Source organism: Octopus sinensis, linkage group LG14, assembly GCF_006345805.1.
Source record: "Octopus sinensis linkage group LG14, ASM634580v1, whole genome shotgun sequence".
NCBI lineage: Eukaryota > Metazoa > Mollusca > Cephalopoda > Octopoda > Octopodidae > Octopus > Octopus sinensis.
Window position 1 is genome coordinate 6,030,154 of NC_043010.1, and position 27,403 is coordinate 6,057,556.

At 35.4% G+C, this 27,403-nt stretch overlaps 3 protein-coding genes across 5 annotated transcripts in view; all 3 read right to left on the bottom strand.

Moving 5' to 3' along the window:
- Positions 1–877: 877 nt before the first annotated feature.
- Positions 878–27,403, bottom strand: part of LOC115218750 — an 82,937-nt gene continuing 56,411 nt past the window's right edge. The window contains exons 22-32 of the mRNA XM_029788660.2: positions 18,073–19,274; positions 16,859–17,925; positions 16,199–16,349; positions 14,046–14,320; positions 11,799–12,023; positions 10,981–11,131; positions 9,701–9,939; positions 7,221–7,366; positions 3,011–5,435; positions 1,339–1,489; positions 878–924 (exon numbers count right to left, since the gene is read on the bottom strand). Coding sequence (XP_029644520.2) covers positions 878–924; positions 1,339–1,489; positions 3,011–5,435; positions 7,221–7,366; positions 9,701–9,939; positions 10,981–11,131; positions 11,799–12,023; positions 14,046–14,320; positions 16,199–16,349; positions 16,859–17,925; positions 18,073–19,274 — 6,079 coding nt within the window. The remainder of the gene's footprint in view (positions 925–1,338; positions 1,490–3,010; positions 5,436–7,220; positions 7,367–9,700; positions 9,940–10,980; positions 11,132–11,798; positions 12,024–14,045; positions 14,321–16,198; positions 16,350–16,858; positions 17,926–18,072; positions 19,275–27,403) is intronic.
- On the bottom strand, positions 9,656–11,072 carry LOC118766060. The gene is made up of 2 exons (XM_036509260.1): positions 10,981–11,072; positions 9,656–9,939 (listed from the first exon to the last, which is right to left on the bottom strand). Exons 1-2 carry the CDS (start codon positions 11,057–11,059, stop codon positions 9,674–9,676), a joined length of 345 nt encoding a protein of 114 aa, XP_036365153.1. The 5' UTR covers positions 11,060–11,072; the 3' UTR covers positions 9,656–9,673.
- LOC115218752 (protocadherin beta-2-like) lies at positions 13,762–25,903 on the bottom strand. 3 transcript variants are annotated; one of them, XM_036509224.1, is made up of 5 exons: positions 25,561–25,902; positions 16,859–19,274; positions 16,199–16,349; positions 14,305–14,320; positions 13,762–14,265 (listed from the first exon to the last, which is right to left on the bottom strand). In XM_036509224.1, the coding sequence occupies exons 2-5, from the start codon at positions 19,253–19,255 to the stop codon at positions 13,986–13,988; spliced, it is 2,844 nt and encodes a 947-aa protein (XP_036365117.1). In that variant the 5' UTR covers positions 19,256–19,274; positions 25,561–25,902; the 3' UTR covers positions 13,762–13,985. The 3 variants fall into 3 exon arrangements, with proteins under 3 accessions (XP_036365117.1, XP_029644521.2, XP_036365118.1); XM_029788661.2 differs by having other exon boundaries at positions 13,762–14,320; positions 25,561–25,903; XM_036509225.1 differs by lacking the exon at positions 16,199–16,349 and having other exon boundaries at positions 14,036–14,320; positions 25,561–25,901.

A 27,403-nucleotide genomic window follows, 5' to 3' on the forward strand; every position in this document is an offset into this window, starting at 1 on the left:
TATAAGATTCTTAAGATTTACTATTTCAGAAATGGATTTGCAGAGAAGTTAGGATGTTGTATAAAATGTTTGCCGTATTTAGGTACAAATTATTATGCACTGTGCTAAAATTGCTATGAGATTAGATTTATTTTATCAATACAATAAATGAGATTAAATACAAACCAAATAATTGGGTTGATTTACTGTAAATTAAAATCTAAAAACAGAATCTGAAAACTAACAGAAACTAATGAATGAAACATTATTGATGCGTGTTCTACTATGAAATGAAATATTGTTTTGTTATTAATATTTTCTTTTAATGTATTCCTTACTGGAAATGTATTGCCTGTCTTGAAAAAATACTGCTTTGCTATGTTCTTGAAATTATGCTATTAGATGTCTGTTGCAGATAGAGGAGGGAGTGGAGGTACCTGGGGTGATGAAGGTACCTTTGGTAGTGTTGTTATTTTGGGTACAGCTGGCAGAGATGGTTTACAGTCTGAAGTAAACTGACTTTTCACTGGTACTGTAGAATGTTGTCCAGTTATGTTAGATGTGGTCCCAGAAATAGTCAAAGGTGTTTGGTCAATCGAACAGGAAGTGTTATTATCGACATTAGGGTGATGGTGATATCCATATTTGTTATCTCCCCTTGATCTGTTGAGTGTGTTTTGAAGTTGATTTCTTCTATTCCATGTTTGGTCACTTTGGTAACGACACAGATCTAAAAAATAATGAGTTTGTAGATGAATTTACTTTGCAATCAACAATTAACCTCATTAATATTTCATTCATGCATAAAATTATTCTCCCTCTGTGTAGGTTTGTTCAAAAGTTTGTATTTCTTATCAACAGTTTGATAATTTATTGATAATGAAGAATTTAATTAGATTCAGATGTTACTAATATTTACATTGTATTTCTTGATTATGGTCAGTTCTGAGAAGGAAGTTTGGAAGAAAAACTGACATGAATAAATTTTAGTAGAACTTCTTAGAGAACCAACATCTTAACATGAATATTTTATAGTGTGAGAAAAGAACAATAATCAATAATTTGAAATTATATTGTAGTCTTGTACTTTTTGGGATTGGTGGAATGAAAGCTCCCTTGTTTAAAAAGCAATGAAAGCTTATCAACAGAAAGATCTCTTGGAATAAAGCATTGCCTTAATATACTGCTCATGTTAGCATTAGAAAAATGAACATAAAATGACTTATGTTAGCAAAAGAATAATGAACATAAAATTAACAAATTAAATTAAGTTAAATATATGTATTACACTCTCATTAGGAAATATAATATTTAATTTAAAAGTTTCTTACATCTGTAGATATGCTATTTCTAACTTACCTGGCAGTTCCTCATAATGCCCGGCACTACCAACACTCCAGCCATGACCACTATCAGTTTGAGATGACAATGTTGACATCTCGTTAAATTGGTCAACACTGTTTAGTTCTCTGTAACCAGGAGACATACTTTCTTCTCTTGGAACAAATATCTGAAAATATAAATCCAATAGACCATCATAATGTTATTAAAATAGAATCCATAAATTTAAAAGCAATTTTTAAAAAACCTTCAGTTAGGACATTATTTTATATCTTAACTTTGCAACAGATTACTTGTACCAAATCTAGAAATTAGACACAAATCAGCAATCAGAATATTGAAGCAATTCATAGGGTATTTTACATTCTTTGTCTACAAGATATCTTCAACGTCACCATCTCTTAACAAAGATAACTGTGACTCAAGTTTGTAATATCTGAACAAGCTTACAATAGTTTGTTAGAATCGTACATTAAATAATTTAGTTAGCATAGTAAACTGAGGATATCAATAATATTGAACAGAGTAAGTAATTGAATACCAAAACAGCATTCAAATTTTTAAGTATCTTTTAAAATTGTATGTGAGTGATCACTAATAGAAGTTATTATCCAAGCAATATAGGAATGCCTTTCTGCAGATGTTCAGTGACGGAAGACGCTAGTGAAGATGCCAACACTTTAATGACTGGAACAAGTCATTAATCCATTGGCTGGGAAATTTCCCTGGTGCAGTAACTAACAACAACACATGTGTGTCTGTGTGTGAACAGCTTCATATCCATGGTTTTATTCAAATGCATAACAAACGAATTCATACTGTGAGTACACAATGCTCAATAAAGTTATTTGGGATTGAAGTAAAAGATTCTGAACATCTTGCCATGTTCCATGATGAGAGTGAGAAAATAGGAGGAACTCAATCTACAAAAATTACTTTCAGACAGGCACTAGGCATAGAATACCATAGCAAGTTGCTGGTAGAAAAAACTATTGAATCCATGTGCCTGGCTCTCTCTCCAATGTTTGATCTAGTAAAGTCTTAGAGAAAAAAAAGAGAAATTCAATTGGAATTTGCTCTTAAGTTGGCGATATTGCTTCTAACACCTTCCTGCATGTGGTTTAGCAGTTATACCTCGTATGCTAGCAAAGAGGGAATTAACCAATGTTTGCTTGGAATGTTCTAGAACATTCGACAAGAAAGACAGCTGTAGTTGATTCCCAACGAATATTTTGCAGGCTACGAACCTGTTTCAAATAGCGTTGCCTACAGATGAAAATAGCAAACATGTTTTATTCACATCTATAGTTTACTGTAATTGGGTATATATGAGAACTCTAGTACAGCTAAGAAAATTATCAATTATTTAATATACTGTGAATATAATATTCCTCTGACATTAAAGATAATTTGTGGGAGTCGAAAAATTTGTATCTTCTCAATTTCCTTTGCAGTATTCATATGGTGCTTCTCTTCAAAGAACTAACTGTAAAATGTATGAAAATATATAGCAGACACAGCTACGTTAGAGAGAACAAATTAAATGCTTAATAGAGTGAGTTGTATACAAGGAGAACAATTTCAAAATATTTACTTAAGATGATTGCTCTGAAATAAACATAAAACAGTTTTATTTCATGCAGGAACACATGGTCAGAATAAACATTTCCAAATAATCTAAGTAACTCACCTGTTGAGGTCTTTTTAAAGTCAGATCATTCCATCTATCAGCTGACATATTTCTGCAGTAAATACCTTCCCTGTCTTCAATTGGTTGTTGAGATGACTTCAGATTCCTCTCCATTGTGCACTGAACCCCAGGAGGAACACAAGTAGGATCAAATATATATTTCGATTGGATGTTTAATGCAGGTGTAACCTTGTGGTACATATCAACACTGTTGTTATAGTTGTTGTCTGTCTGCTTCAGTCTATGAACTATACAGATCGATATAGAGATCACTATGACAACTGATACGATCACAGCTGCTATAACAATAACAATCATCACATTCAATTGGAGACCATTACTTGATTCTGTTGTTGTCTTTGAAGGGGTCTTAAATATCTTTGATGTGGTGTTACTAACTGTTAGAGTCAAAGACAAAGTTGTTGTCGATGACAGAACTGGACTGCCACTGTCTTTCACACCTAATTCCAGTTCATAGAATCCAGCATCATTTTGGTAAAGTGAGCGAGAGAAAGATAAGACACCAGAGTGATGGTTCATTTGAAATAAGTGTTTCTCATTACCTCTGAGTATTTCATATGTGAGGAAGGCATTGTGTTGACTGTCTCTGTCAGAGGCCCTAACAACTGTGATATCATGGTCAGAGTGGGGATGGTAGTGGACATTAAGAGTGAAAGGGTCAACATTAGGGAAACTGAAATAGGGAGCATTATCATTTAAATCCATAACCTCAACAACAACATTTGCTCTCTTCTCCAGTGATGGTGTTCCTTTATCTTTTACTAAAACCTTAAACTCATACAAGTTCTTTTCTTCTCTGTCTAGGGACTCAGTTGTGGAAATGAATCCCACATCAGATATCTGAAATGGTAGAATATCTTTTCCATTAGATAATAGAGAATAGGTTAATTGTCCTCCATCTCCAATATCTGGGTCTGTGGCATTGACATATCCAACAGGGAAGTCTTTGTGTTCATTTTCATAGGTGAGAAACTTAAATATGTCCTGACTAAACTGAGGTTGTACATCATTTATGTCAGTAACCAGCATAGAAAACTGTTTCTCTACTTTCAATGGAGGTAAACCATTATCTTGACATTTAATGGTGAAATTAAATCTCTTCTCACTCTCTCTATCTATTTCACTCTTGACAACAACTTTGTATGTCTTTCCAGACATTGAAATAAGCTGAAGATATCTATTTTGTAAATGGCACTTCACTTGTCCATTTACTCCATTGTCATTGTCAATAACTTTGACAAAAGCAACAAAACTGCCAATTTTAGATGCTTCTGAGATGACAGCTGTGTTTCCAGTTGACTTAATGACAAATTTGAAGTCAATGTTTGGTGGATTGTTAAGATGACTGACACCATTTACCAGAACAGTAGCTCTTGAAATTCTGCGAGGAATACCATTATCTTTGGCTTCAATAAATAATTTATATAATTTTCCAAACTTATATTCTTTTGTCATAAATAATTCTCCAGTTACTTTATCTAATCTGAACAGAGTTTTAATCTTTTCTGGTGTTTTAGAACTGATTATGTATGAAATTCTCCCATTCTCTCCCTCATCCATGTCTGTAGCAGAAAAATTTAATATAGGTTTGTTTATTTGGTATGTATCATTTACATTTATATTGTAGGTACTCTGAGAGAATACAGGTGAGTTATCATTTTTATCTTTCACTAAGATATTTATATCCATTACACCTTCCTTTGGTGGTGTTCCACCATCTGTAGCAACTAGTTGGATATGATAATTAGATTTTGTCTCTCGGTCTAGATTCTTTTCCAGAACTAGCTCAAGTAAATTAGTTTCACTTAAATCTTGTGATAAGACCAATTTAAAAGGAATATCTTCATCCTCTTTCAATTTATAATTGATCTTTGTGTTCTGAATACTGACATCTTTGTCAATGGCATTTGGAAGTGTTTCTTTTCTTCCTTTTGCTGCACTTTCATCAAACTGTATATTAAATTCTTTGTTTGGGAAAATGGGAGAATTATCATTGGCATCTTCTATCATAACTTTGATTTCCAATATTTTGAGAAAAGAATGGCCATGCTGAACTGCGATTTCCAATACCCTGAAGCATACCACATTATATTGACAAAGAATTTCTGCATCCAATATGGCAGCTGTGTGCAGTTGTCCTCCAGGTGTAACATTAAACAACTGAACACTTCCATCTGTATTACCCTGAAGTACTTTAAATTTCAGTTTGTTGCTATTATCCTGAGACTGTATATTATCCAGTAAGTGTGTATCAGTGACAATATCTCCAATATAACTGTTTAAATCATTGTTCTCTTTCACATGATAAATATGATCCACACACCAGGAGCTCTCAGCCATCAACAGCACCAACAATACCATTGACAACATGACTACAATCTTCAATTGTCTTTGATATATTAATCTGAAATGGAAATAGATATATAGAGGATAACATCCAATATACAGAATATATCTAGATATTGCTTCCATACCAATACATCATAATTTATGTCAAAATATCAATTACCATCATTAAGTAGCATAAATTCTTGCAAAATTTTTTCTTATTGATCAGTGACAATGAGAATTGTGAAAATTTGATTACCAACTGATTATATATATATATATATATATATATATATATATATATATAGACATATATATATAAATGAAGTTCAATCTTGCTTGCTTGCTTGCTTGCTTACAATGTTACACAGCCAAACTGGTGCATAAAGGGAAAATACTCTGAAAATAATTTAACCCAGACAGGGAAGAAACTCTAACCTTTCCTTTAAACACATTATGATGGGCAAAATATTTTAACGTGAAAATGACTTTTAAAATACGGTATTTTGTAAAAGATTCATTCGTAACCTTGGTGTGAAATAGTTTTTTTTCCATAGGTTTCTTTGAGTGTATTCAACATATCTCACCTCCAAAGATTTGGCTGCTATTCCTAGCACGCTTTACAACATAACAGCTATTTGCAATAAAGGACATAAAAAACCTGTTACATGGTAGCAGGGCATGCAAGAAATAGCAGCCAAATCTTTCCTTTTTCTGGGAAAAGGAGCTGTTTACGCCTGATTTCGATATCACATTCATTGAAAGCATGTGAAATAACATGGAAAAGAAAAAAATAACTCACAAAACAAAACTCCATTGCTGGGAAACTTGGAACTTCCCAGGTGACAGAACGGGTCACGGGTAGTCTAGTATATATATAATGCTTATGTGTGCATTATGATGCAGGCATGGTGTTGTGGTTGAGAAGTTGATTTCCCAAACACACAGATCCCAATAAATGGTATCTTGGCCCATTGTCTTTTACAATATTCCTGAGCTCACCAAAGTCTTTTGATGGATTTAGGGAATGGAAACTGAAGGAAACCCATCATACGTGTGAGAGAGGGGGAGTGTGTGAGTGTGATTGCATTTAAGTGGTGACATTTGTTATTTAAATATACATCATCATTTAACGTCCGCTTTCCATGCTAGCATGGGTTGGACGGTTCAACTGGGGTCTGGGAAGCCAGGAGGCTGCACCAGGCCCAGTCTGATCTGGCAGTGTTTCTACAGCTGGATGCACTTCCTAAGACCAACCACTCTGTGAGTGTAGTGGGTGCTTTTTTCGTGCCAGACGAGGCTGGCAACGGCCATGATTGGATGGTGCTTTTTATGTGCCACCGGCACAGAGGCCAGTCGGGGCGGCGCTGGCAATGGTCACGTTCGGATGGTTCTCTTACAAGCCACCAGCACAGGTATCACAACTAAACAAATTTTTTTTTTTACTCTGCAAAGAGATAGACTTTTCATAACTTAGCACTAGACATGTAAACTTCAAGAGAAGAGTGGAAAATCATGTCTAAAAAGTTATTTTCTTTAAGTTGAATTAGCCCTTGAAAGAAGAAAATCAGGTATTTCAGTTGTGGGTTTGTACCATAGAAGCTGAAAGTGTTTGACTGTCAGTGTCTCCAAGTTTGAAAGAAGGAAGGAAGAATATTACATCCAAGCCAGAGACCTGAATTAAAAGCCCCTAACAGAGAATATATCACTGAAGACACATAAGCATCCGATAGCGATGTTATATAGACAGAAAAATATTTTGTAACTTTACTCTGTTACAGCTCATCTCTGGCAATAAAACAATGATTATGTATTGCCAGTGATCTTCTCTTGACAGGGCAACCAACAACATTGCTTTTACAAAAGGGACACTCCAACATTTGCCATGGGATTATGGATTTGCCAGAACTCTCCATGAGATACATTACTATTACAGAGATAATGAAAGTTGATATTTATGAGAATCCTCGATATTTTATATGGTTCTGTGATCCTATCGAGGATGTGCTAGCAACAGAACACAGCAATGAGTTCTACAAGTTTTAATCAGTACATGTCTTGCAAACAACTTGCATATGCAAGTGCTACCAGTCATAAAACTCCACATACAGGAAGCCAGCTAGTGTATGGGGTCATCAGGAGAGAATGTACGCCGTTTCGGGGCCTACCTCTTGACATTATCATGAAGACAGTCTTGTATTAAAATCAACCCATACATACTCTACATCCAAAGTAGCTGTTCAAACTGCTAGAAATAAGGGATAAATCAACCTCAAATTACATCCTATCCTTTTGGAAATGGATTCATTGAGTAAGGTAGAACTGACTTTTCATAGCATAGGAATCAGGCAAAATGATCATAGCCAGAAGGCTTACTTGATGAGTAGTGACCTGGGTCTAAACAACAGTAACAAGACTAACACCTGAATTTCTTCCACAAATGAGTGAGTCCCAGGAGTCAATTTATCTGTTATGAATAGTTGACAAATTTTCTTCAAATATCAGCTTGCCATTAAAAAAAAGGAACACATTACACAAAGTAGCCTTTGATATTACTAAAAAGATAAGATGACTATGGCTGCAATGACTTTGATCATTGGATCTTTTCAGACAAGTTGACCAAGGGTTAAACTACAAGTTCAATAATTATTGCAAGATACTGATGAGAAATCAGAATAGCCTCCCTTGATTATTAAAAGTCTACTTTTTCTACTCTGACCTCAGTTCCTGTATAGATGGAGTATTTTGAAGATAATATCCTACTTAACTTATACATAAAGGAAAAAAATTAATCAAGATATTCTATTGTATACCATTTTCTTTGATTACAATAATATCCGATTATTAACCAGTTTGTTGACTCAGATAACAATATATATAAAAAAGAATGATAGTAAAAAATATTGATGGTTTAAAGATGTTAAATATTTGAAAAAATAACAGAACTTATTTAAAAAGTTTTTTGTAGTGCTGGTATTTATATATACTATAGTATGTGACAATTTAATTGTCTATTAAAGTGAGAGAATAGTATACAAGTTAACACATTGTCTGTTATTCAGAAAGTTATTTTATCAACATAAATAACAGAGAGATTACCAAATGACTAAAATATAGATAAAAAGTTTTAATATATACTTACCAACAGTTGTTATATATTCTTAAAGTTGTTACTGTACTGTTTAAAAGTTCTGGCATCAAAAAGTTGTAGTAGTAGCAGGAATTCTGAGCAGTTTGGTATGTAATAGTGCTATGTAGTTCTATGAAGTGGACTGTGTAGTATGTAATGTGTGCTGTAGCCAATGACAAGCTGTCTTTTATTCCAGTGCAAGGAAACGGAAGTACAGCTTCCAGTTCTTGCAGTTAATAATGGGCTGACTCACAGACTAGTTTACTTAAGCCCACACACATACATATACATATGTATGTGTTACAGAATGAATAAGGTAGAATATTTAATGTCTAGAAAACTGAGGCAAAGCAATAAACTTATGAAAATATGATTAAATATTTAGTTTTCCAAGATTTAAAAAAAAATCTTTATATTATAAATTTGGTAAAAGTTAGAAAAGTTTCCAACATCAAAAGTTTAAAATTTTCAATAACCTTTATATACCAGCCATTATTTAGTAAAATTTTGGCAAAATTTATTAAAAAATCCCCTTAAATGCTTTTCAATATATTTAACTCTTAATACTAATTTGAAAATACGAAATTATGGCTTTGAATTAGAGGCTCAACAATAATCAACATATGAAATGACTTTCTACACCTAAATGAATTTAGATTTAGAAGCTTAAAATACTAATTTCAAAACAATAAGACTATATACATATTTGCATTATTTGTATGTTGTCTGTTACTATATATATATGTGTGTGTGTGTATCACACAAGCTAACTGGACTAATAAAGAATATTTTATGATTATTGGAGGGGTTTTTTTTTTTAACAATTATCAAATAATCAACAACTGATTTAATTATTTGTTACATTTCGATAATTACTTTTTTCCTTACACTATATTAAAATATAGAAGCAAAGGTTTGTAGAAGTTTGAGGATCTTAGTGGACTTCAAAAACATTTTCTTATTTAGAATGACAGTCTTAAATATTTTCCTTCTTACAAAGAATTAAATTTATCATAGCTATTGCATATGACTGAAGAGAATGTAGCTATACAAAAACAATATATATATTTATAACATTAATTACTATTTTACTTGTAAGATTTAATGAAATTTTATATTAATAGTTTTATGTATGAATTTGTGCATTGTTAGTAGTTAATATTTGTTGGAGGCGCCTGATGTATTCAAGGTACTTTTGGTAGTGTTGTCACCTTAGGTACAGATGGTAGAGGTGGTATACAGATTGCCATTGCTACTGAAGGTGGTTGTTCAATTATGTTAGATGTGGTACCTGTTATAGTCAAAGGTATTTGGTCAGGGCAACAGGAAGTGTTCATGTCAACATTAGGTTCAGAGTTACATCCATTGTTATCTCCCCTTGATCTGTTCAGTGTGTGTGGTAATTGGTTTCTCGTATTCCATGTGCAATCACCTTGGTAGCGACACAGATCTGTAGAAATAGGGATTGAAGATTGACATCTCACTCAGAATTTTAACAAAAGTGTCAGTAAGTTCTGTAGTCACTTTGGTTACAACAAATATATATGGAAACATTTATTTTGAGTGATTTAAGATATCTTTGGTACAAAATTTATTGAAAGAAATTCCTAAATTAAATTCATTTTTTTACAGTATTCTTTTATTTGATGATATATATATGTTTAAGTTCCATGATTAAAAAATATCAATATAATATCTAACCAGTGTAAAATAGAAGCATGTTTGAGAAGTTTGCTTCGTATCCATTTATTTCCTACTCATAGAAATTGTTCAGCTAAATTTGATGATCTTTTATGTCATCTTTTTTTCAAGGAGCAGTTTGATGCATTGGGGAACAGCCGATGGCATTAGAGAGCATTGAAGGCGGCGAGCAGGCAGAAACATTAGCGCGCCATGCAAAATGCTTAACGGTATTTCGTCTGTCGTTACGTTGTGAAGCTGCTGGAGACTTTGGTCAAGCTTTGGCTGGTGTTGCTGCTTGGAGGCCACATATGTGTGAAAGCAGGACTCAGTACCTTGCCATATCTCCAGGAAGAATCAGAAGTGGTTGTAGAAGAAATTCTGTGATTTCATCAGCTCCGATTTCTGTCTCCCACCCAATTACACATATTGTAATCTTATTGGCACTATGAGTGGGGCAAGGCCAAAAATGGTATCAACTACTTTTCTTGCAACACCAAGGCCAATCTGGTGACCAAGATCAAGGAGGTGTTTCAAGATCTACTCGGTGACACAGTGAAGAACACATTTGCCAGGTTCTTGAGTTGTCTTGAAGCCATGGTGGAAGCCGAGGAAATAGTTGGCATTGCAACGAGTATCCAACCATAGAAACCAAGCCAAAAAGGAAACTCATGAGCGAACACACCAAACTGACTGAGGTAACCTCTCCAACCCATGCCAGCATGGAAAGTGGATGTAAAAAACCATGATGGTGAGGATTTACATAAATTATGATCTGAAACTGCAGAAATATTAGGCATATTTAACTGACCTGATAGATCTTCATAGTGTCCAGCATTGCTGACACTCCATCCATGACCACAGTCCGTGGTAGATGACAATGTTGACATCCCACTGAAGGGGTTAGTGCTGTTTAGTTCTTTATAATTTGGTGACATACTTTCTTCTCTTGGAACAAATATCTATAAAAAAACAAAAAAAACAAATGAGAAATAGAAAAATATTCTGAAGAATTGCAATAAATAAATAGAAATAGGCAATTCAAGGAATAAACCAAAGCCTATAACTTCCACATTAAGTTCCCTTAAAGAATAATTAGATTTTGCCACAACAGCAAAGGTTGAAATATTAATTAACGGGTTAGTAAGTATGTCATAGAATTCAAAGAATAAAAATGAAGTTATTCAATATTAAAAGAATTTTGAAAGAATATAGCTATTTATGCTTTTATTGATTCTAAATGTCTGATGCAATATTTGAAATAAAATATATCAAAGAATTTTACTTTTTACAAGCTCTGGTAAATTTTTAGTCTTTATGAAATAATTTCAATGTAGAATAAACATTTTGTTCACCCCATCTCAAATTTTGAAAAAAAAACCAGGCAAATAGGACAGTTGAATTAGAAAAACAACTCTGAATAGATTATTAAAAATCCCACCTGTTGATGATTTCTTAGGCTCAGATCTACCCATTGGTCAGATACACTTCTGCAGTGAATATCTTCTCTGTCTACCATTGGTTGTTAAGATTTCTGAAGATTTTTTTTTCCACTGTGTACTGAACACCAGGAGGAACACAAGTAGGATCAAATATATATTTTGATTGCGTGTTTAATGCAGGTGTAACCTTGTGGTACATATCAACACTGTTGTTATAGTTGTTGTCCGTCTGCTTCAGTCTATGAACTATACAGATCGATATAGAGATCACTATAACAACTGATACAATCACAGCTGCTATAACAATAACAATCATCACATTCAATTGGAGACCATTACTTGATTCTGTTGTTGTCTTTGAAGGGGTCTTAAATATCTTTGATGTGTTCTTACTAACTGTTAGAGTCAAAGACTAAATTATTGTTGATGACAGAAAATTAATTCATATATTTTAATTCTTTATTTGCTTCACATTCTAAAGATTAGGAATTATTTCATTTATAACAAAGTAAGAAGAATTCTTTATGCTTCGATGCTTTAATGAAAACTAATCTAATATAAATCCTTAAATATTACTATCAAGATAATGTCTATCATCACATTTCTACAAATAGACTCAAATTTTCTTCTTCAGGCTATTTGATGAGCCAGCATATTTTCTGTCTGAAAATCTCTGTGTATCTTTAATGGCTAATTAAAAAATAGTCAGTGTATTCATTAAAGTCCATTTCTTATATTTTTGTGTGAATTTCTGCCCAGAGTAATGTCAATATATTTGATGTTATAGTGATTGCAATTTGCTCATTGCAGCCCCTGGCCTTCTTCAGGAACCTAGCATATTCAATGTCATCTCCAGAATTTCAAACTCAAGCCTTTAGTAAATTCATGCAATTTTTTTTTATTTATTTATGTGCCCTTTTCAAGCCTAGCCAGGCTCGTGGGCCCGGTTTCCCGGTTTCTGTGGTGTATTTGTTCCCCCCCCCAGCTGGACGGGACACCAGTCCATCGCAGCGTTACTCAAGAAACAGGAAGAGAGAGTGAGAGAAAGTTCGGGCAAAAGAGTACAACAGGGGTCGCCACCACACCCTGCCGGAGCCTTGGGGAGCTTTTAGGTGTTTTCGCTCAATAAACATACAACGCCCGGCCTAGGAATCGAAATCGCAATCCTCCAACCGCGAGTCCGCTGCCCTAACCACTGGGCCATGGCGCCTCCACAAATCCATAGAATACATCAAATACAAAATATTCCTGGAGTGGACAACAAAATAAAAAAAAAGAATCTAAGCCTATATACCTTCCTGAATATGACAGACATGTGATGAATACTGGATGATATGATAGCTGAAACATTCAACCATCTTACAAACAATAACTCTGAGCACCTTTTCAAACTCCACCTGTCTAACACCAGTGGACATATTTACAAAGTCAGAAAACAGCACAGCTCCCATGACTTCAGGAAACATTTTTTCACGCTGAGAGTTGCTGAAGCGTGGAACAAACTGCCGGCATCAGTTGTTAGTTGTCGGAGCACTGCATCCTTCAAAACTTCCATGCTTTCTGAGATTCGCCAACACTACACTTGATTTTCTCCCCTCCATACACACGCAAGCATGTATCTGACTCATACACTATTCACTTTCCAGACATTTGTACATTACTACATGTGCTTTATATGCACTTTTGACAAGTTGTGGTGCACCTGAGCACTGTATACAATAATTTAATTATTATTATATTATATACTAGCAGTATCGCCCGGCGTTGCTCGGGTTTGTAAGGGACATAACTATATAAGCATTTTTAGAGAGTTATAGCCAAAAAATAGCAAAAAAAATGCATTAAAAATGGAAAAAAATGGTAAATTTTTTTTAAATCGTTGACTCATCGTAGACATTTTTAGAGAGTTACTTCCCTTATATAATAGCGAAAAAATGCATTAAAATGGAAAAAAATGATGGTAAATTATTTTTAAAATCGTAGACTCATTGTAGACGCCCACTAATACCCAGAAGGGCTCGATATGAATCACGACTATAAGATACCCGGCTTTGGTTAAACTGCACCGCAAAATGTGGGAGTAGTTAGGAATCTAAATCGTAGGAGACAGACAGCACACAACCTCACTTTTATATATAAAGATAACAACCAAAAGTATACTAGGTGAAATATATCAGTGTATTTCAAGAGTATGGGAAGGAGATTACCAAAATAAGTGAATTATGTAGTTGTATGTGATATATATTGACCACTAACATGTCAATCCAAATAAAAAGAATCCTTGTATTATAAAATATGTTTAGAGGAATATTCTATTGATTTTTGTATTATTTTCATTATGTAAGTTGTGAAGACAACTTATAAGATGCTTATATTAATACAGTGTTTCCGTAGAGTTACTGTGCATATTTTTTACTATGGAAACTGAAGGTACCTGAGGTATTGAAGGTACTTTTGGTAGTGCTGTTGCTTTAGGTACAGCTGGTAGTGCTGGTTTACTGTTCGAAGTAAAGTGACTTGTCATTGGTACAGTAGATGGTTGTTCAGTGATCTTAGATGTATTATCAAATATAGTCAAAGGTATTTGGTTATCAGTGATATTGTCACCATTAGGTTGATATCCATTATTATCTCTCTTTGAACCACTGGGCGTGCATGGAAGTGGATTTCTCCTGTTCCACGTATGGTCACTTTGATAACAGTACAGACCTGGAAGTAGATCGATTTTTAAAAAGTTATTAAAAACGAATTTGATAAAAATTACACTGAAGCTATTTTTTCTAAATTAGTTTTCCATTTATTAAAAAATTTACTTAATTCCTGTTAAAACTATGGCTGCATATTCTATGATACTTAGAACACTGACAGTCTTCCGTATGCACAGAAATTAAATATCTAAAGACAAATGATGATTTCATAAATAAAATATCATATGGAAAATAAATTACTAGAATTAATACTATTTATATATTTAGTAGACTGATTGTGTAAACCTCTTGACTTTTTAGTGTCTAACTATTTCAAAATTTATCAGTCGTGGTCAAAATGCTTCTCATAAGATACATGTAAAAATTAACACTTCCTTTCTCCAAGCTTAGATTCGAAACCAAATCTGAGGAATCTCACTTGTCTGAACCACCACTGACCAAACAAGCATGAAAGAAATTTTCTTCGTCCTGTCAAAAAAAAAAGATTGATCATCTCCCTTCGACCTCAGCCATGTCAGGTGAAGATCAAATGGACAGGAGCTGACCTATTTAAGCACAATGTATATCTGTCCTTCTAGCTGCCACGATATGTTATAAATACCTTGGTCAGTAAAAGGACAGATAGAAAAGATCTGGGACTCAGAGTGCATAAGATAGCTGACCAGTATTTTCTCTGATGAACAACACACACACAGACAGTATTCACTTTTTACCCTAGCATATCCACAGATGTACATTGTCGAATTCCTCGCTGGCTCATTGCAGTTGGCAACAAACTGATGTAGTGAAAACTTATGCATTACACCAGCAAATGCAAGTCCCACAAATAAATCATTTAAACTATAAAAAGATGTTGTTCCTTTGTTCACTTTGAAGGCATCCACATGCCTATCACATCTGTTTACCTCAACACATTCTGATACACACCTTAACCACTTCAGACATGCTGCCCAAAAAGTAATTATGAGTGACTCAAGAATGCTTTAAACATTCTACCTGCTGGGTTTTGAGAACTACAAAAATGATGACAAAATAAATGCATTTAATGAGATGAAATCAATCAGTATTCAGTGAGTTCACCTGTGGCTGTATATATGTATTCTTACTTAATATATCTTTTAAAATGTATGTATATTGTGGGTCTTGAACTTAAGAAAATATCTTTTGGCTCTTATGAAGAGCAGCAAAAAGAACTTAGCCATCACTAGTATTACGTAACATAGAATCGAACTGCGGCTTTATATAGCTATGGTACGACCTCACCTGGAATTTGCATCGCCGGTCTGGAACCCCTATCTTGCACAGGATATTAATCATCTGGAAGCCATTCAGTGACGTGCAGCCAAGAGAATACCCTCCATCAGGCATCTGCCATATTCTGAACGCCTTACTATCCTGGGCATGGACACATTGAGACTCCAATGTCTGGCAGCTGACTTGGCAGACACCCATAAAATTATTAACCATCTTACAAACAATAACTCTGAGCACCTTTTCAAACATCACCTGTCTAACACCCGTGGACATGTTTACAAAGTCAGAAAATAGCTCAGCTACCATGACTTTAGGAAACATTTTTTCACGCTAAGAGTTGCTGAAGCATGGAACAAACTGTCGGCATCAGTTGTTAGTTGTCGGAGCACTGCATCCTTCAAAACTTCCATGCTTTCTGAGATTCGCCAACACTACACCTGATTTTCTCCCCTCCATACACACGCAAGTATGTATCTGACTCATACATTGTTCACTTTCCAGACATTTGTACATTACTGCATATACTTTATACACACTATCTGACAAGTTGTGGTGCACCTGAGCACTGTATACAATAATTTCATTATTATTATTATTGAAGAGAGAGTCAGTATTTTTAACTAACCTGGCAGTTCCTCATAGTGATCAGCACTACCAACAACCCAGTCATGCCCACTATCAGTATGAGTGGACATTGCTGATATCTCATTGAATTCGTTAGGTCTGTTTAGCTCTTGGTAACCAGGAGATGAACTTTCTTCTCTTGGGAGAAATACCTAAAGTTTGAGACGTTATAATGAAGAGAAAATTTGAAGAAAGAAAAAAAAAACAAATACACAGTTCAAGAGTAAAGCCAAAACCTGCAGCTGACATATATTACTAAGTTCCATTAAAGTATTTTCAGCCAACAAACATTAAATTAAACAAAATAATACATCACTGTATGTGATGCTTATAAAGTACAGATAGAAATAAGAAGAAAAAAACTACAGATGATGGTATTTAATAATTTAAAAATTTTGTAAGACTATATTGATTTATACAAGATATATACATCAATGAAACAGTGAACAATAAAGTATAAAAAATTTAAAACCAGTCATTTCAATCTATACACAAATCAATGACTAATGCAATAGAATGATCAGGGCTTGTCAAATATCTCATCTTCAAGGAAGAGTTTATCTACAAGTCATTTATACTGACTCACATTTTGGAAAAATTCTGATATAGGACATCTTTTTTTTTTTAAAGTAATTCTAAAAATATAACTGAAAAATCTCACCTGATGATGTTTTACTGAAGCTGGTTCAACCCGTCTATCATTTGTCATAGTCCAGCAGTGAATATTTTCTCTGTCTACCATTGGTTGTTGAGATTTCTTCACATTTCTCTCCAATGTGTACTGAACTCCAGGAGGAACACAAGCAGGATAAAACATATATCTTGATTGCATATTTAATGCTGGTATAACACCATGGTACATATCAACACTACTATTATAGTTTCTATTTGTCTGCTTCAACCTATGAACTATACAGATTGATATAGAGATCACTATGACAACTGATACGATCACAGCTGCTACAACAATAACAATCATCACATTCAATTGGAGACCATTACTTGATTCTGTTGTTGTCTTTGAAGGGGTCTTAAATATCTTTGATGTGTTCTTACTAACTGTGAGAGTCAAAGACAAAGTTGTTGTCGATGACAGAACTGGACTGCCACTGTCTTTCACACCTAATTCCAGTTCATAGAATCCAGCATCATTTTGGTAAAGTGAGCGAGAGAAAGATAAGACACCAGAGTGATGGTTCATTTGAAATAAGTGTTTCTCATTACCTCTGAGTATTTCATATGTGAGGAAGGCATTGTGTTGGCTGTCTCTGTCAGAGGCCCTAACAACTGTGATATCCTGGTCAGAGTGGGGATGGTAGTGGACATTAAGACTGAAAGGGTCAACATTAGGGAAACTGAAATAGGGAGCATTATCATTTAAATCCATAACCTCAACAACAACATTTGCTCTCTTCTCCAGTGATGGTGTTCCTTTATCTTTTACTAAAACCTTAAACTCATACAGGTTCTTTTCTTCTCTGTCTAGGGACTCAGTTGTGGAAATGAATCCCACATCAGATATCTGAAATGGTAGAATATCTTTTCCATTAGATAATAGAGAATAGGTTAATTGTCCTCCATCTCCAATATCTGGGTCTGTGGCATTGACATATCCAACAGGGAAGTCTTTGTGTTCATTTTCATAGGTGAGAAACTTAAATATGTCCTGACTAAACTGAGGTTGTACATCATTTATGTCAGTGACCAGCATAGAAAACTGTTTCTCTACTTTCAATGGAGGTAAACCATTATCTTGACATTTAATGGTGAAATTAAAGCTCTTCTCACTCTCTCTATCTATTTCACTCTTGACAATAATTTTGTATTTCTTTTCAGACTCTGAGATTAGCTGAAGATATCTATTTTGTAAATGACATTTCACTTGTCCATTTTCTCCACTGTCATTGTCGGTAACTTTGACATAAGCAACAAAACTTTGATTTTGAGTTCCTTCTGAGATGACAGCTGTGTTTCCAGTTGACTTTATAACAAATTTAACATCAATTTTGGGAGGATTGTTAAGATGACTGACACCATTTATAAAAACTGTGACTGTTGATGACATAGGTGGTTTACCATTATCTCTGGCATCAATAAATATCTCGTAAATCTCACCAAAATTAAATTCTTTCTTCAAAAATAGCTCCCCTGTTGCCTCCTCTAATTTAAAGCTTTCTTTTATCCTTTTAGGTGTTTTAACATTATTAAAGACATAAGAAATTCTTCCATTTTCCCCTTTATCTAAGTCTGATGCAGAGACCTTAACAAGAGGCTTGCTTCTCTGGTATGTATCATTTATAGTGACATTGTAAATATTCTGGGAGAAAACAGGAAAATTATCATTTTTATCTCCCACTAATATTTTTATATCCAATACACCTTCCTTTGGTGGTGTTCCTTGATCTTTGGCAATTAACTGAATATTGTACATATCTTTTGTCTCACGGTCTAAGGAACCTTCTAAAATTAGTTGCAATAAATCAGTTCCACGTGACTTAGAAACAACCAATTGAAAAGGAACATTTTCATTTTCCTTCAGTTGATAATTGAGTTTAGAATTCCGAGAGCTAATATCGTTATCAATCGCATTTGGAATGATTTCTTTGATTCCTTTGGTCACACTTTCATCAAATGACACTTGAAATTCCTTATTTGGAAATATAGGAGAATTATCATTGACATCTTCTATTATAACTTTGACTTCTAATATCTTGATAACAGAATGGCCATGTTGAACTGCTACTTCCAAAATCCTGAAGCATTCCACATTGTATTGGCACAATGTTTCTGCATCCAATATGGCAGCTGTGTACAGTTGTCCTCCAGGTGTAACATTAAACAACTGAACACTTCCATCAGTACTACCCTGGAGTATTTTAAATGTCAGTTTGCTTCTATCATCTTGAGTCTGTATATCATCCAGTAAGTGCATATCAGTGACAATATCTCCAATATAATTGTTTATATCATTGTTCTCTTTCATGCGGTAGATATGATACGCACACCAGCAGCTTTCAGTCATTAACAACACCAACAGTATCACTGATAACATCTTCATTAGTATAGGATTTGCCAATCTGAAATAAAATGCTAAATTGTATATAAATCATTCCCTGATATCTAGTGATTAACAATTCGAGTAGCTAACTCATAATCATCTCAAAACATTATGTAAGTAATATCAAATAGCAATCAGTGATTTGGATATTAACTACTTTATTTGACCAATAATGTGTCTCAAATTCTAGCTTAAACAAATAAAGAACTTGACAGCTGTATTATACATTAGATGTTCATAAGTGTATTATTGCAACATTCACTCTCCTCTAGTATATTTTTATATATAAAAGAGAGGTTGTGTGCTGTCTGTCTCCTACGATTTAGATTCCTAACTACTCCCACGTTTTGCGGTGCAGTTTAACCAAAACCGGGTATCTTATAGTCGTGATTCATATTGAGCCCTTCTGGGTATTAGCGCGCGTCTACGATAAGTCTACGATTTAAAAAAAATTTACCATCATATTTTCCCATTTTTAATGCATTTTTGGCATATATAAGGGAAGTAACTCTCTAAAAATTTATTATTAAATCTCAGAACGTAAAAAGCTACAGTAACACCCACCTTTGTAGTTAGCCATATTGAGATGGCTATTATACTTTACATCTCTAAAAATGCTTATGTAGTTATTTCCCTTACAAACCCGAGCAACGCCGGGCGATACTGCTAGTCATTTATAATTCAGGAAAGAAACTATAAACACAGAATAACCAATTCTAATTTCAATGTCAGTAATTTTGAGGGGAGAAGTCAAGTCAGTTATATCACTCACACTCCTTGACTGGTACTTATTTTATTGACCCTGAAAGGATTAAAGGCAAGGTCGATCTTGACAGAATTTGAACTCAGAACAAAATGAGTCGGAAGAAATACTGTGAAGCATTTTTTCTGTTGCTCTAACAATTCTCGCATTTTACTACTTTTGATATGGCAAAAGAATAAGTTGCAAATTTAAGTGACTTAGGCATTCTTTTTTAATAGCTAAGATTATTAAAATGACTGATAGGCATAGCAGGGATTAGTGAAATAGTTTCACTGGCACTGCACCAAGAGAATCTCTCTCTTGGAAATGGTATTATCATGGAACAAAATCAGGGAGTGTTAGCAAGATCAGCCAAGTCTGATTCCACTAGCTGAACTACTTCCTCTGAAGTATATACATATATATATACTTTATTTAAAAGCAGCAGAAATATAACAAAAGCTGTTACTTAGAGTTTCGCGTTCCCGTTCGTCAGACAGTTTTGTTAAAATTTTAACAAAGCTGCCTGATGAACGGGAACGTGAAACTGAGTAACAGCATTTGTTATATTCCTGCTGCTTTTAAATAAAGCATATTACTCTACCTCTGGTATTTAAGTACTCTTTTTTGCCACCTTCCACCTTGTTTCACATTTATGAGCTTACTCCGGTATATATATATATATATATATATATATATAAAGGAGCACTGTCTGTTACGACAACGATGGTTCCAGCTGATGCGATCAACGGAACAGCTTGCTCGTGAAATTAACGTGCAAGTGACTGAGCAATCCACAGACACGTGTACCCCTAACGTAGTTCTCAGGGAGATTCAGCGTGACACAGAGTGTGACAAGGCTGGCCCTTTGAAATACAAGTCCAACTCAGTTTTGCCAACTGAGCGGACTGGAGCAACATGAAATAAAGCATCTTGCTCAAGGACACGTGTCACCGGGAATCGAACTCACAACCTTATAGTCATGAGCTGAATGCCTTAACCACTAAGCCATGTGCCTTCACACAAACACACACACACACACATATATAAGGAACAATTTCATTCCCGGGCAATGTCAAGTGCCTCTGCTAGTATCTATCTATCTATATATATATATATATAGCACTTAAGTATAGCTACATTAAAACTAGCTGTTTGGCCTCAATTTACATACACTTGAAAATAAAATGTCAGTCGAATACTAGATTGGAATATGCATTAAGGAACTGGACTCTCCTAGTCATTTTCACTGGATTACAGCTGTTTTTGCAACAGGAAGCAATACACTCAGAGCTGAGTGTTAATGGGAAATCCTGTTGCTTCTTGGGAGCACTAAAAATTGAAAAGTATATAATTACCATCTCTGTATAGAGATGGTAATTATACACTTTTCAGAATCGTAGTTTTTGCTCGCATCTCAACTACAAACTGTTGACCCGACATCAGGATATTTTCTTTTGTTCAAGTGAACCTCTAGGATTCATCTTCACTTTGAGCTCGTACCTAACAGAATATGCATTCTTCCTTCAAATAATCTCCTTTGAAGCAATTCCCTCTCACCAAGTCAACTGTCAACGTTTTGCCAATAATTTCACATCGGAGCATTTCCGACATGGTGTCCGTCTTCATCTTCCTCACTGGTTCTTCCCATGCAATCACCACTCTGAGCATGTGCAGTGGATGTGCACGCCAGATCTCAACAGTTTTCTATTGCATTCACCTGTCTCGAATTTTCCATGTGGCTGGACTTTGACAGCCATGCAGAACAGCATTCTCATCAACACCACCAATACCACCGCCACCGTCTCAGCCTTTGTACCTGACTACAACGCAAACACCACCACCACCACCTCACCACTAATCTCGACTCGTTCCTGCTCCATCTTGTGTACAGCAGCCGGATTTGTGGCCTTATACAGCAAATTCCAGTCACTCTGAGCACCTCACAGCTGGACAGCACTTCAAAAAGCTTCGTAATCAGAAATGTGACATTTTGTTCACCAACCAGGCATTTAACAGCATTCATTGGAACAATTTCAACAAACTGAACATTCTGCATGTATCTCATCATGAGCTTTTCTCTTCCAATTTCTTCTCTACTCAGCACCTCACCTTGTACACTCAGTCTTAGATGCTCAACTCTTGCTGAAAGTTACTGTATCAGACTTTGCAATTGATGTTGCTTCACAATGCTTTCAGAAGTTACACTTGCACATTACTTTACTGCTCAGTGTTCATGCATACATACACACATACATGCAGTCTGCCTCATGCTATCCAATCTCACATTTCTAGGTTTATTCCAGCTGAATGCTTTTCTCAAACCTTTCTCATCCGGTAAACAAGCTCCTTACGTGTTTTTGCCATATGTCGCTTCTCTGGTTTGTAGGACGCACAAACCACCTCTTATAAACGCATATATTTTTTCTCTTTGCATCACGTAGCATTCCATGCACTTTCTTCCTCTGGCACCTGATCAACACCAAGTCTCTTGCATGTCAGAACTTCTCCCTTTTGCCACCATCCTTATGGCTTGACTCGCTTCGCTAGTCACTGTCACTTTTCTGGCACCTACAGCCTTGCCTCTGCAAACAACTCAATGTTTTGCAGGCAAAATCTTGGCACTGCTTATGTCTCAGCAGCCAACATTGCACGCTCTTACACCTTGACTTTTGCATCCTGTGATTTCCAGTTCCCTGGACATTAGCTATCACGGTTGCACATCAAGTTTCACTGGCTCTGTCTCACAGAAACCACCTTCCCGGGCAGCAAACTAAGAAGAACTTCCTTCAGCTTCCTTTTTGTAGTATATGCTGCATTCACCTTACTCTGGACCTTCTTGTGTACTATCACACTCACACAAAAATTATCTAGAACTATGTACTCTCTTTACTCTTTTACTTGTTTCAATCATTTGACTGTGGACATGCTGGAGCACCGCCTTTAGTCGAGCAAATCAACCTCAGGACTTATTCTTTGTAAGCCTAGTACTTATTCTATCGATCTCTTTTGCTGCACCACTAAGTTACGGGGACATGAGCACACCAGCATCGGTTGTCAAGCGATGTTGGGGTGACAAACACAGACACACAAACACATAAACACATATATATATATATACGACAGGCTTCTTTCAGTTTCCATCTACCAAATCCATTCACAAGGCTTTGGTCGGCTCGAGGCTATAGTAGAGAACACTTGCCCAAGGTGCCATGCAGTGGGACTGAACCCAGAACCATGTCGTTGGTAAGCAAGCTACTTACCACACAGCCACTCTTGCGTCTACATTTAACTTTGTATTACAACACAAACTGTTTGTTATTTCTTTTTCAAAGAAAGTTATTCACAAACATTGTTCCTCTGCTTTTTTCCACATTGTATTTTTCATTTTCCATGTTTTGCATTTAGTTTGATGTGCATAGCTGTGTAGCTAAAGGCTTACTGCACCAAACTCTGCAATTATGTTCAGTATCTATCATGATGCAATAACATGCTTTTTCTATTTTACTACCTGTTTTCAAGAACATGTTTCTGCTACTTCATTTTGCTTCGTATCTGCCCTGGATCGCTACAATGGTTCTGCTTATCAACTGTCTGTCTAAGAGGGGAGTGATGTAGTGACCCCTGGTGGCTATGACAGCAAACAAAACTAAAAAAGGGATGTTACGAGAGTAATCTCCCTCAAGCTTCTAGAATTTTTGAGATTCTTCTAGAACTCCTGGTTTTATGTGAAAGTCGGGGACTTCCTGTCCATCCCTATATAAAGGAAAGAAATTCTAATTTGCACCATTCAGTGCATGTTGATTCTTCAATGTGTACTGGATCAAGCCACCACACTCAAGCCCACTGATTCACCATTCTTACTTGGAGACATGTGACTGCAGACAGAATACATTCATGTTATATTATAAGATTCTTTCAACTAACCTTGTATGTGAACCTATTATCTGCAATAAAAATTATGACTTATTACAAGCGCCTTGTGTATTCTATCCTCTTGTTGTAATGAGTAGATACAGTCATTTCCTTCCTTCTCATACTGACTAAATTATAGTGTGTCATTAAGTGAATGCTACCACCATGGTGTTAAGTCCCCATGGAGGGGTCTTTGTAACTTGCAAGAAGATGAAATTTTAGAAATATTACTTCATTTTTTTCTAATATCTATGGTTAAAATTTCATCAACAGCAAAAATATATGAATTGTCATGGGGGTTATGGCCCTTATGCATAGAATATAATTTCCAAATTTCATGAAGATCCATTCAGTACTTTTGACCTATTTTTGGATCATAAAAGAAATGACTAAACTTTGGGAGTTAAGGCCCACATTAGGGTGTTTTATATATATGTATACACGTGCACACACACAAAGATAAATTGATAAATACAACTGAGTGGGCAAACAAAAATATGAGACACGGAGTTGTTAGCATTAGGAAATGCATCCAGATCAGATTGGAGCCTGGTGCAGCCTCCTGGCTTGCCAATCCTTAGTCAAACTGTCCAACACATCCCAGCATGGAAAGCAGATGTTAATCAATGATGATGATGATTTATACACACACGCACACACACACACACCATCTCAAGCTTAGGTATCCAAGACCAAATACACAATGACATTCTCATACTGTATTATTAATTAATATTAATTAATATGTAACTTGGGTTATTAATGATATGTATAAATTAGCAGAAGTAAAAACTGTTAAGTAATTGATAACAATGTCCCCCTAGCATTGCTTGACAACCGATGCTGGTGTGTTTATGTTCCCGTTACTTAGCAGTTCGGCAAAAGAGACCAATAGAATAAGTACTGGGCTTACAAAAAGAATAAGTCCTGGAGTCGAGTTGCTCGATTAAAGGCGGTGCTCCAGCATGGCTGCAGTCAAATGACTGAAACAAGTAAAAGAGTAAAGAGTATATCACAGTAATTAGTAAGGCACATGATACAAATGCATTTATATAATGAGAATATAACTAAGATGAATTTAATTAGTTTGAAATTATAATATTGAAATGTGGCGCAGCAGTGGCTGTGTCGTAAGTAGCTTGCTAACCAACCACATGGTTCTGGGTTCAGTCCCACTGCGTGGCATCTTGGGCAAGTGTCTTCTGCTATAGCCCCGGGCCGACCAATGCCTTGTGAGTGGATTTGGTAGACGGAAACTGAAAAAAGCCTGTCGTATATATGTATATATATATATATATATATATATATATATATATATATATATATATGTGTGTGTGTGTGTTTGTCCCCCTAGCATTGCTTGACAACCGATGCTGGTGTGTTTACATCCCCGTCACTTAGCGGTTCTGCAAAAGAGACCGATAGAATAAGCACTGGGCTTACATAAAGAATAAGTCCTGGAGTCGATTTGCTCGACTAAAGGCGGTGCTCTAGCATGGCCACAGTCAAACGACTGAAACAAGTAAAAGAGTAAAAAGAGAGTTACTTTTTTACTAATATTCTTTTTCTCCAAATGATAAACTGAGAAATATTACTAAATGTTTAAATCACAAATATACACAAGAAATAGCTTGTAACGAATACTTACCAACAGTTGTCTGTTGTTTAAGCAGTTGTTACTGTTGCAGCTGGAGTTCCGAGCAGTTTGATGTGTGAAAGTATTAAGTAGTTCTACCAAGTTCGTTGTGTAGTATGTAATATGTGTCGTAGCCAATGACAAGCTGTCTATTATTCCAATGCAAGGAAACAGAAATACAACCTCCAGTTCTTGCAGTAAATGATAGGCTGTCCACATACACTTACGTATCCGTGTTGTAGGTGTATATAAAATGTACGTAAATGAACAGTGAAGAACGATGGTTAGCTAGAATTTCAAGGATAGGCAATAAATTCTGTTTCGTTAATAGTATTGAATATATATTACTCTTTACTCTTTTACTTGTTTCAGTCATTTGACTGCGGCCATGCTGGAGCACCGCCTTTAGTTGAGCAAATCGACCCCGTACTTATTCTACCGGTCTCTTTTGCCGAACCGCTAAGTGACGGGGATGTAAACACACCAGCATCGGTTGTCAAGCAATGCTAGGGGGACAAACACACACACACAAACACACACACATACACATATATATATATATATATATACATATATACGACAGGCTTCTTTCAGTTTCCGTCTACCAAATCCACTCACAAGGCATTGGTCGGCCCGGGGCTATAGCAGAAGACACTTGCCCAAGATGCCACGCAGTGGGACTGAACCCAGAACCATGTGGTTGGTAGGCAAGCTACTTACCACACAGCCATTCCTGCGCCTATATATATATACATATTTTAAGAATAAAATATTTTATGACTTAATTAAAAGTGTTCAGGATCAAATATTTTGAATTTCTCATTAACACTACTTAGTGTCTGTAATAAAATGGTGATAACATTTCTAGGAAGTATTATTGATGTATTTCGTTTTTGGATTTGGTTTGCAAGATTCTTTATATGAGTTTGTGTGTTGAAGCATATTCTGTTGTGTCTGGGGAGGGTCATTCTCTTTTAGTGCCTTATTATTTAACACACTCACCGGTAAAATTTCCACCTTTTTTCTTATTTTTATTTTCCTAAAATTTTCGTTGTGTCTTGCAACCTTTTCAATAGTCTTCACTCTGTCCCTTATTTACACTGCGTTCCTTTTTGTTTGTTTGTGCGCATGTGTGTGGGCCAGTGTGTGTGTGTCTATACATGCATACATGTACGTATGTATGTATGTATGTGTGTGTTTGCATGTGTATGTATATATGTGTGTGTATATGCATATGTACATATGTATGTCTGTGTGTGTGTGCATCTGTATGTACGTATCCTGCATATTTATGTGCTTGCATGTTCGTGTTCGTGTATTTTCTATGTATGTGTGTGCGAGAGCATGTGTTTGTATATGTATGCACCTCTGTCCCCTTGTGTGTGCATGTCTGTGTGTGTGTGTGTGTTATGTAACTATGTACCATGTTTGTATGTATGGATGTGCATCTTTATATGTGTGGACCCATGTCTCCATATGTGTCTGTTCTTGTAGCCTATGTACCTATCCATCTGTATGTTGATCTGTTTATTTTCATATCTATATGCTTACATACAGAAAAAAAAAAAGGGGGTGCATATACACACACATACATACATTTATCTACCTAACAGTCCACTAACTATTCTACTCTACCTGTGTAAACTGTGGGTATGGAGGTATGGTATTTACTATGTATATTTCTTATTTAGTATTGGGGAGGTTTCATTTATAAGGACGTACTCCCGTATTTGTCTGAGTGTTGGGTCTTTTGGGTGCTTGGATAAGATGCAGATGTCAAGTTGACCCAAGTTACCTCCATGGTGGTCTTTGGCATGTTGGTAGAGTATGGAGGACTGTTTTTTGTTGTCATATT

What these genes read in the sequence shown, in the direction of transcription:
- LOC118766060 (XM_036509260.1), bottom strand. Translation starts at nt 11,059, where the DNA reads ATGTCAACATTGTCATCTACCACGGACTGTGGTCATGGATGGAGTGTC. An exon ending in ACACTATGAAGATCTATCAG is followed by an intron (nt 9,940 to 10,980) that starts GTCAGTTAAATA and finishes CTATTTCTACAG; the next exon opens with ATCTGTGTCGCTACCAAGGT.
- LOC115218752 (XM_029788661.2), bottom strand. Translation starts at nt 19,255, where the DNA reads ATGAAGATGTTATCAGTGATACTGTTGGTGTTGTTAATGACTGAAAGC. An exon ending in CTTCAGTAAAACATCATCAG is followed by an intron (nt 16,350 to 16,858) that starts GTGAGATTTTTC and finishes CTCAAACTTTAG; the next exon opens with GTATTTCTCCCAAGAGAAGA. An exon ending in TCACTATGAGGAACTGCCAG is followed by an intron (nt 14,321 to 16,198) that starts GTTAGTTAAAAA and finishes ATCTACTTCCAG; the next exon opens with GTCTGTACTGTTATCAAAGT.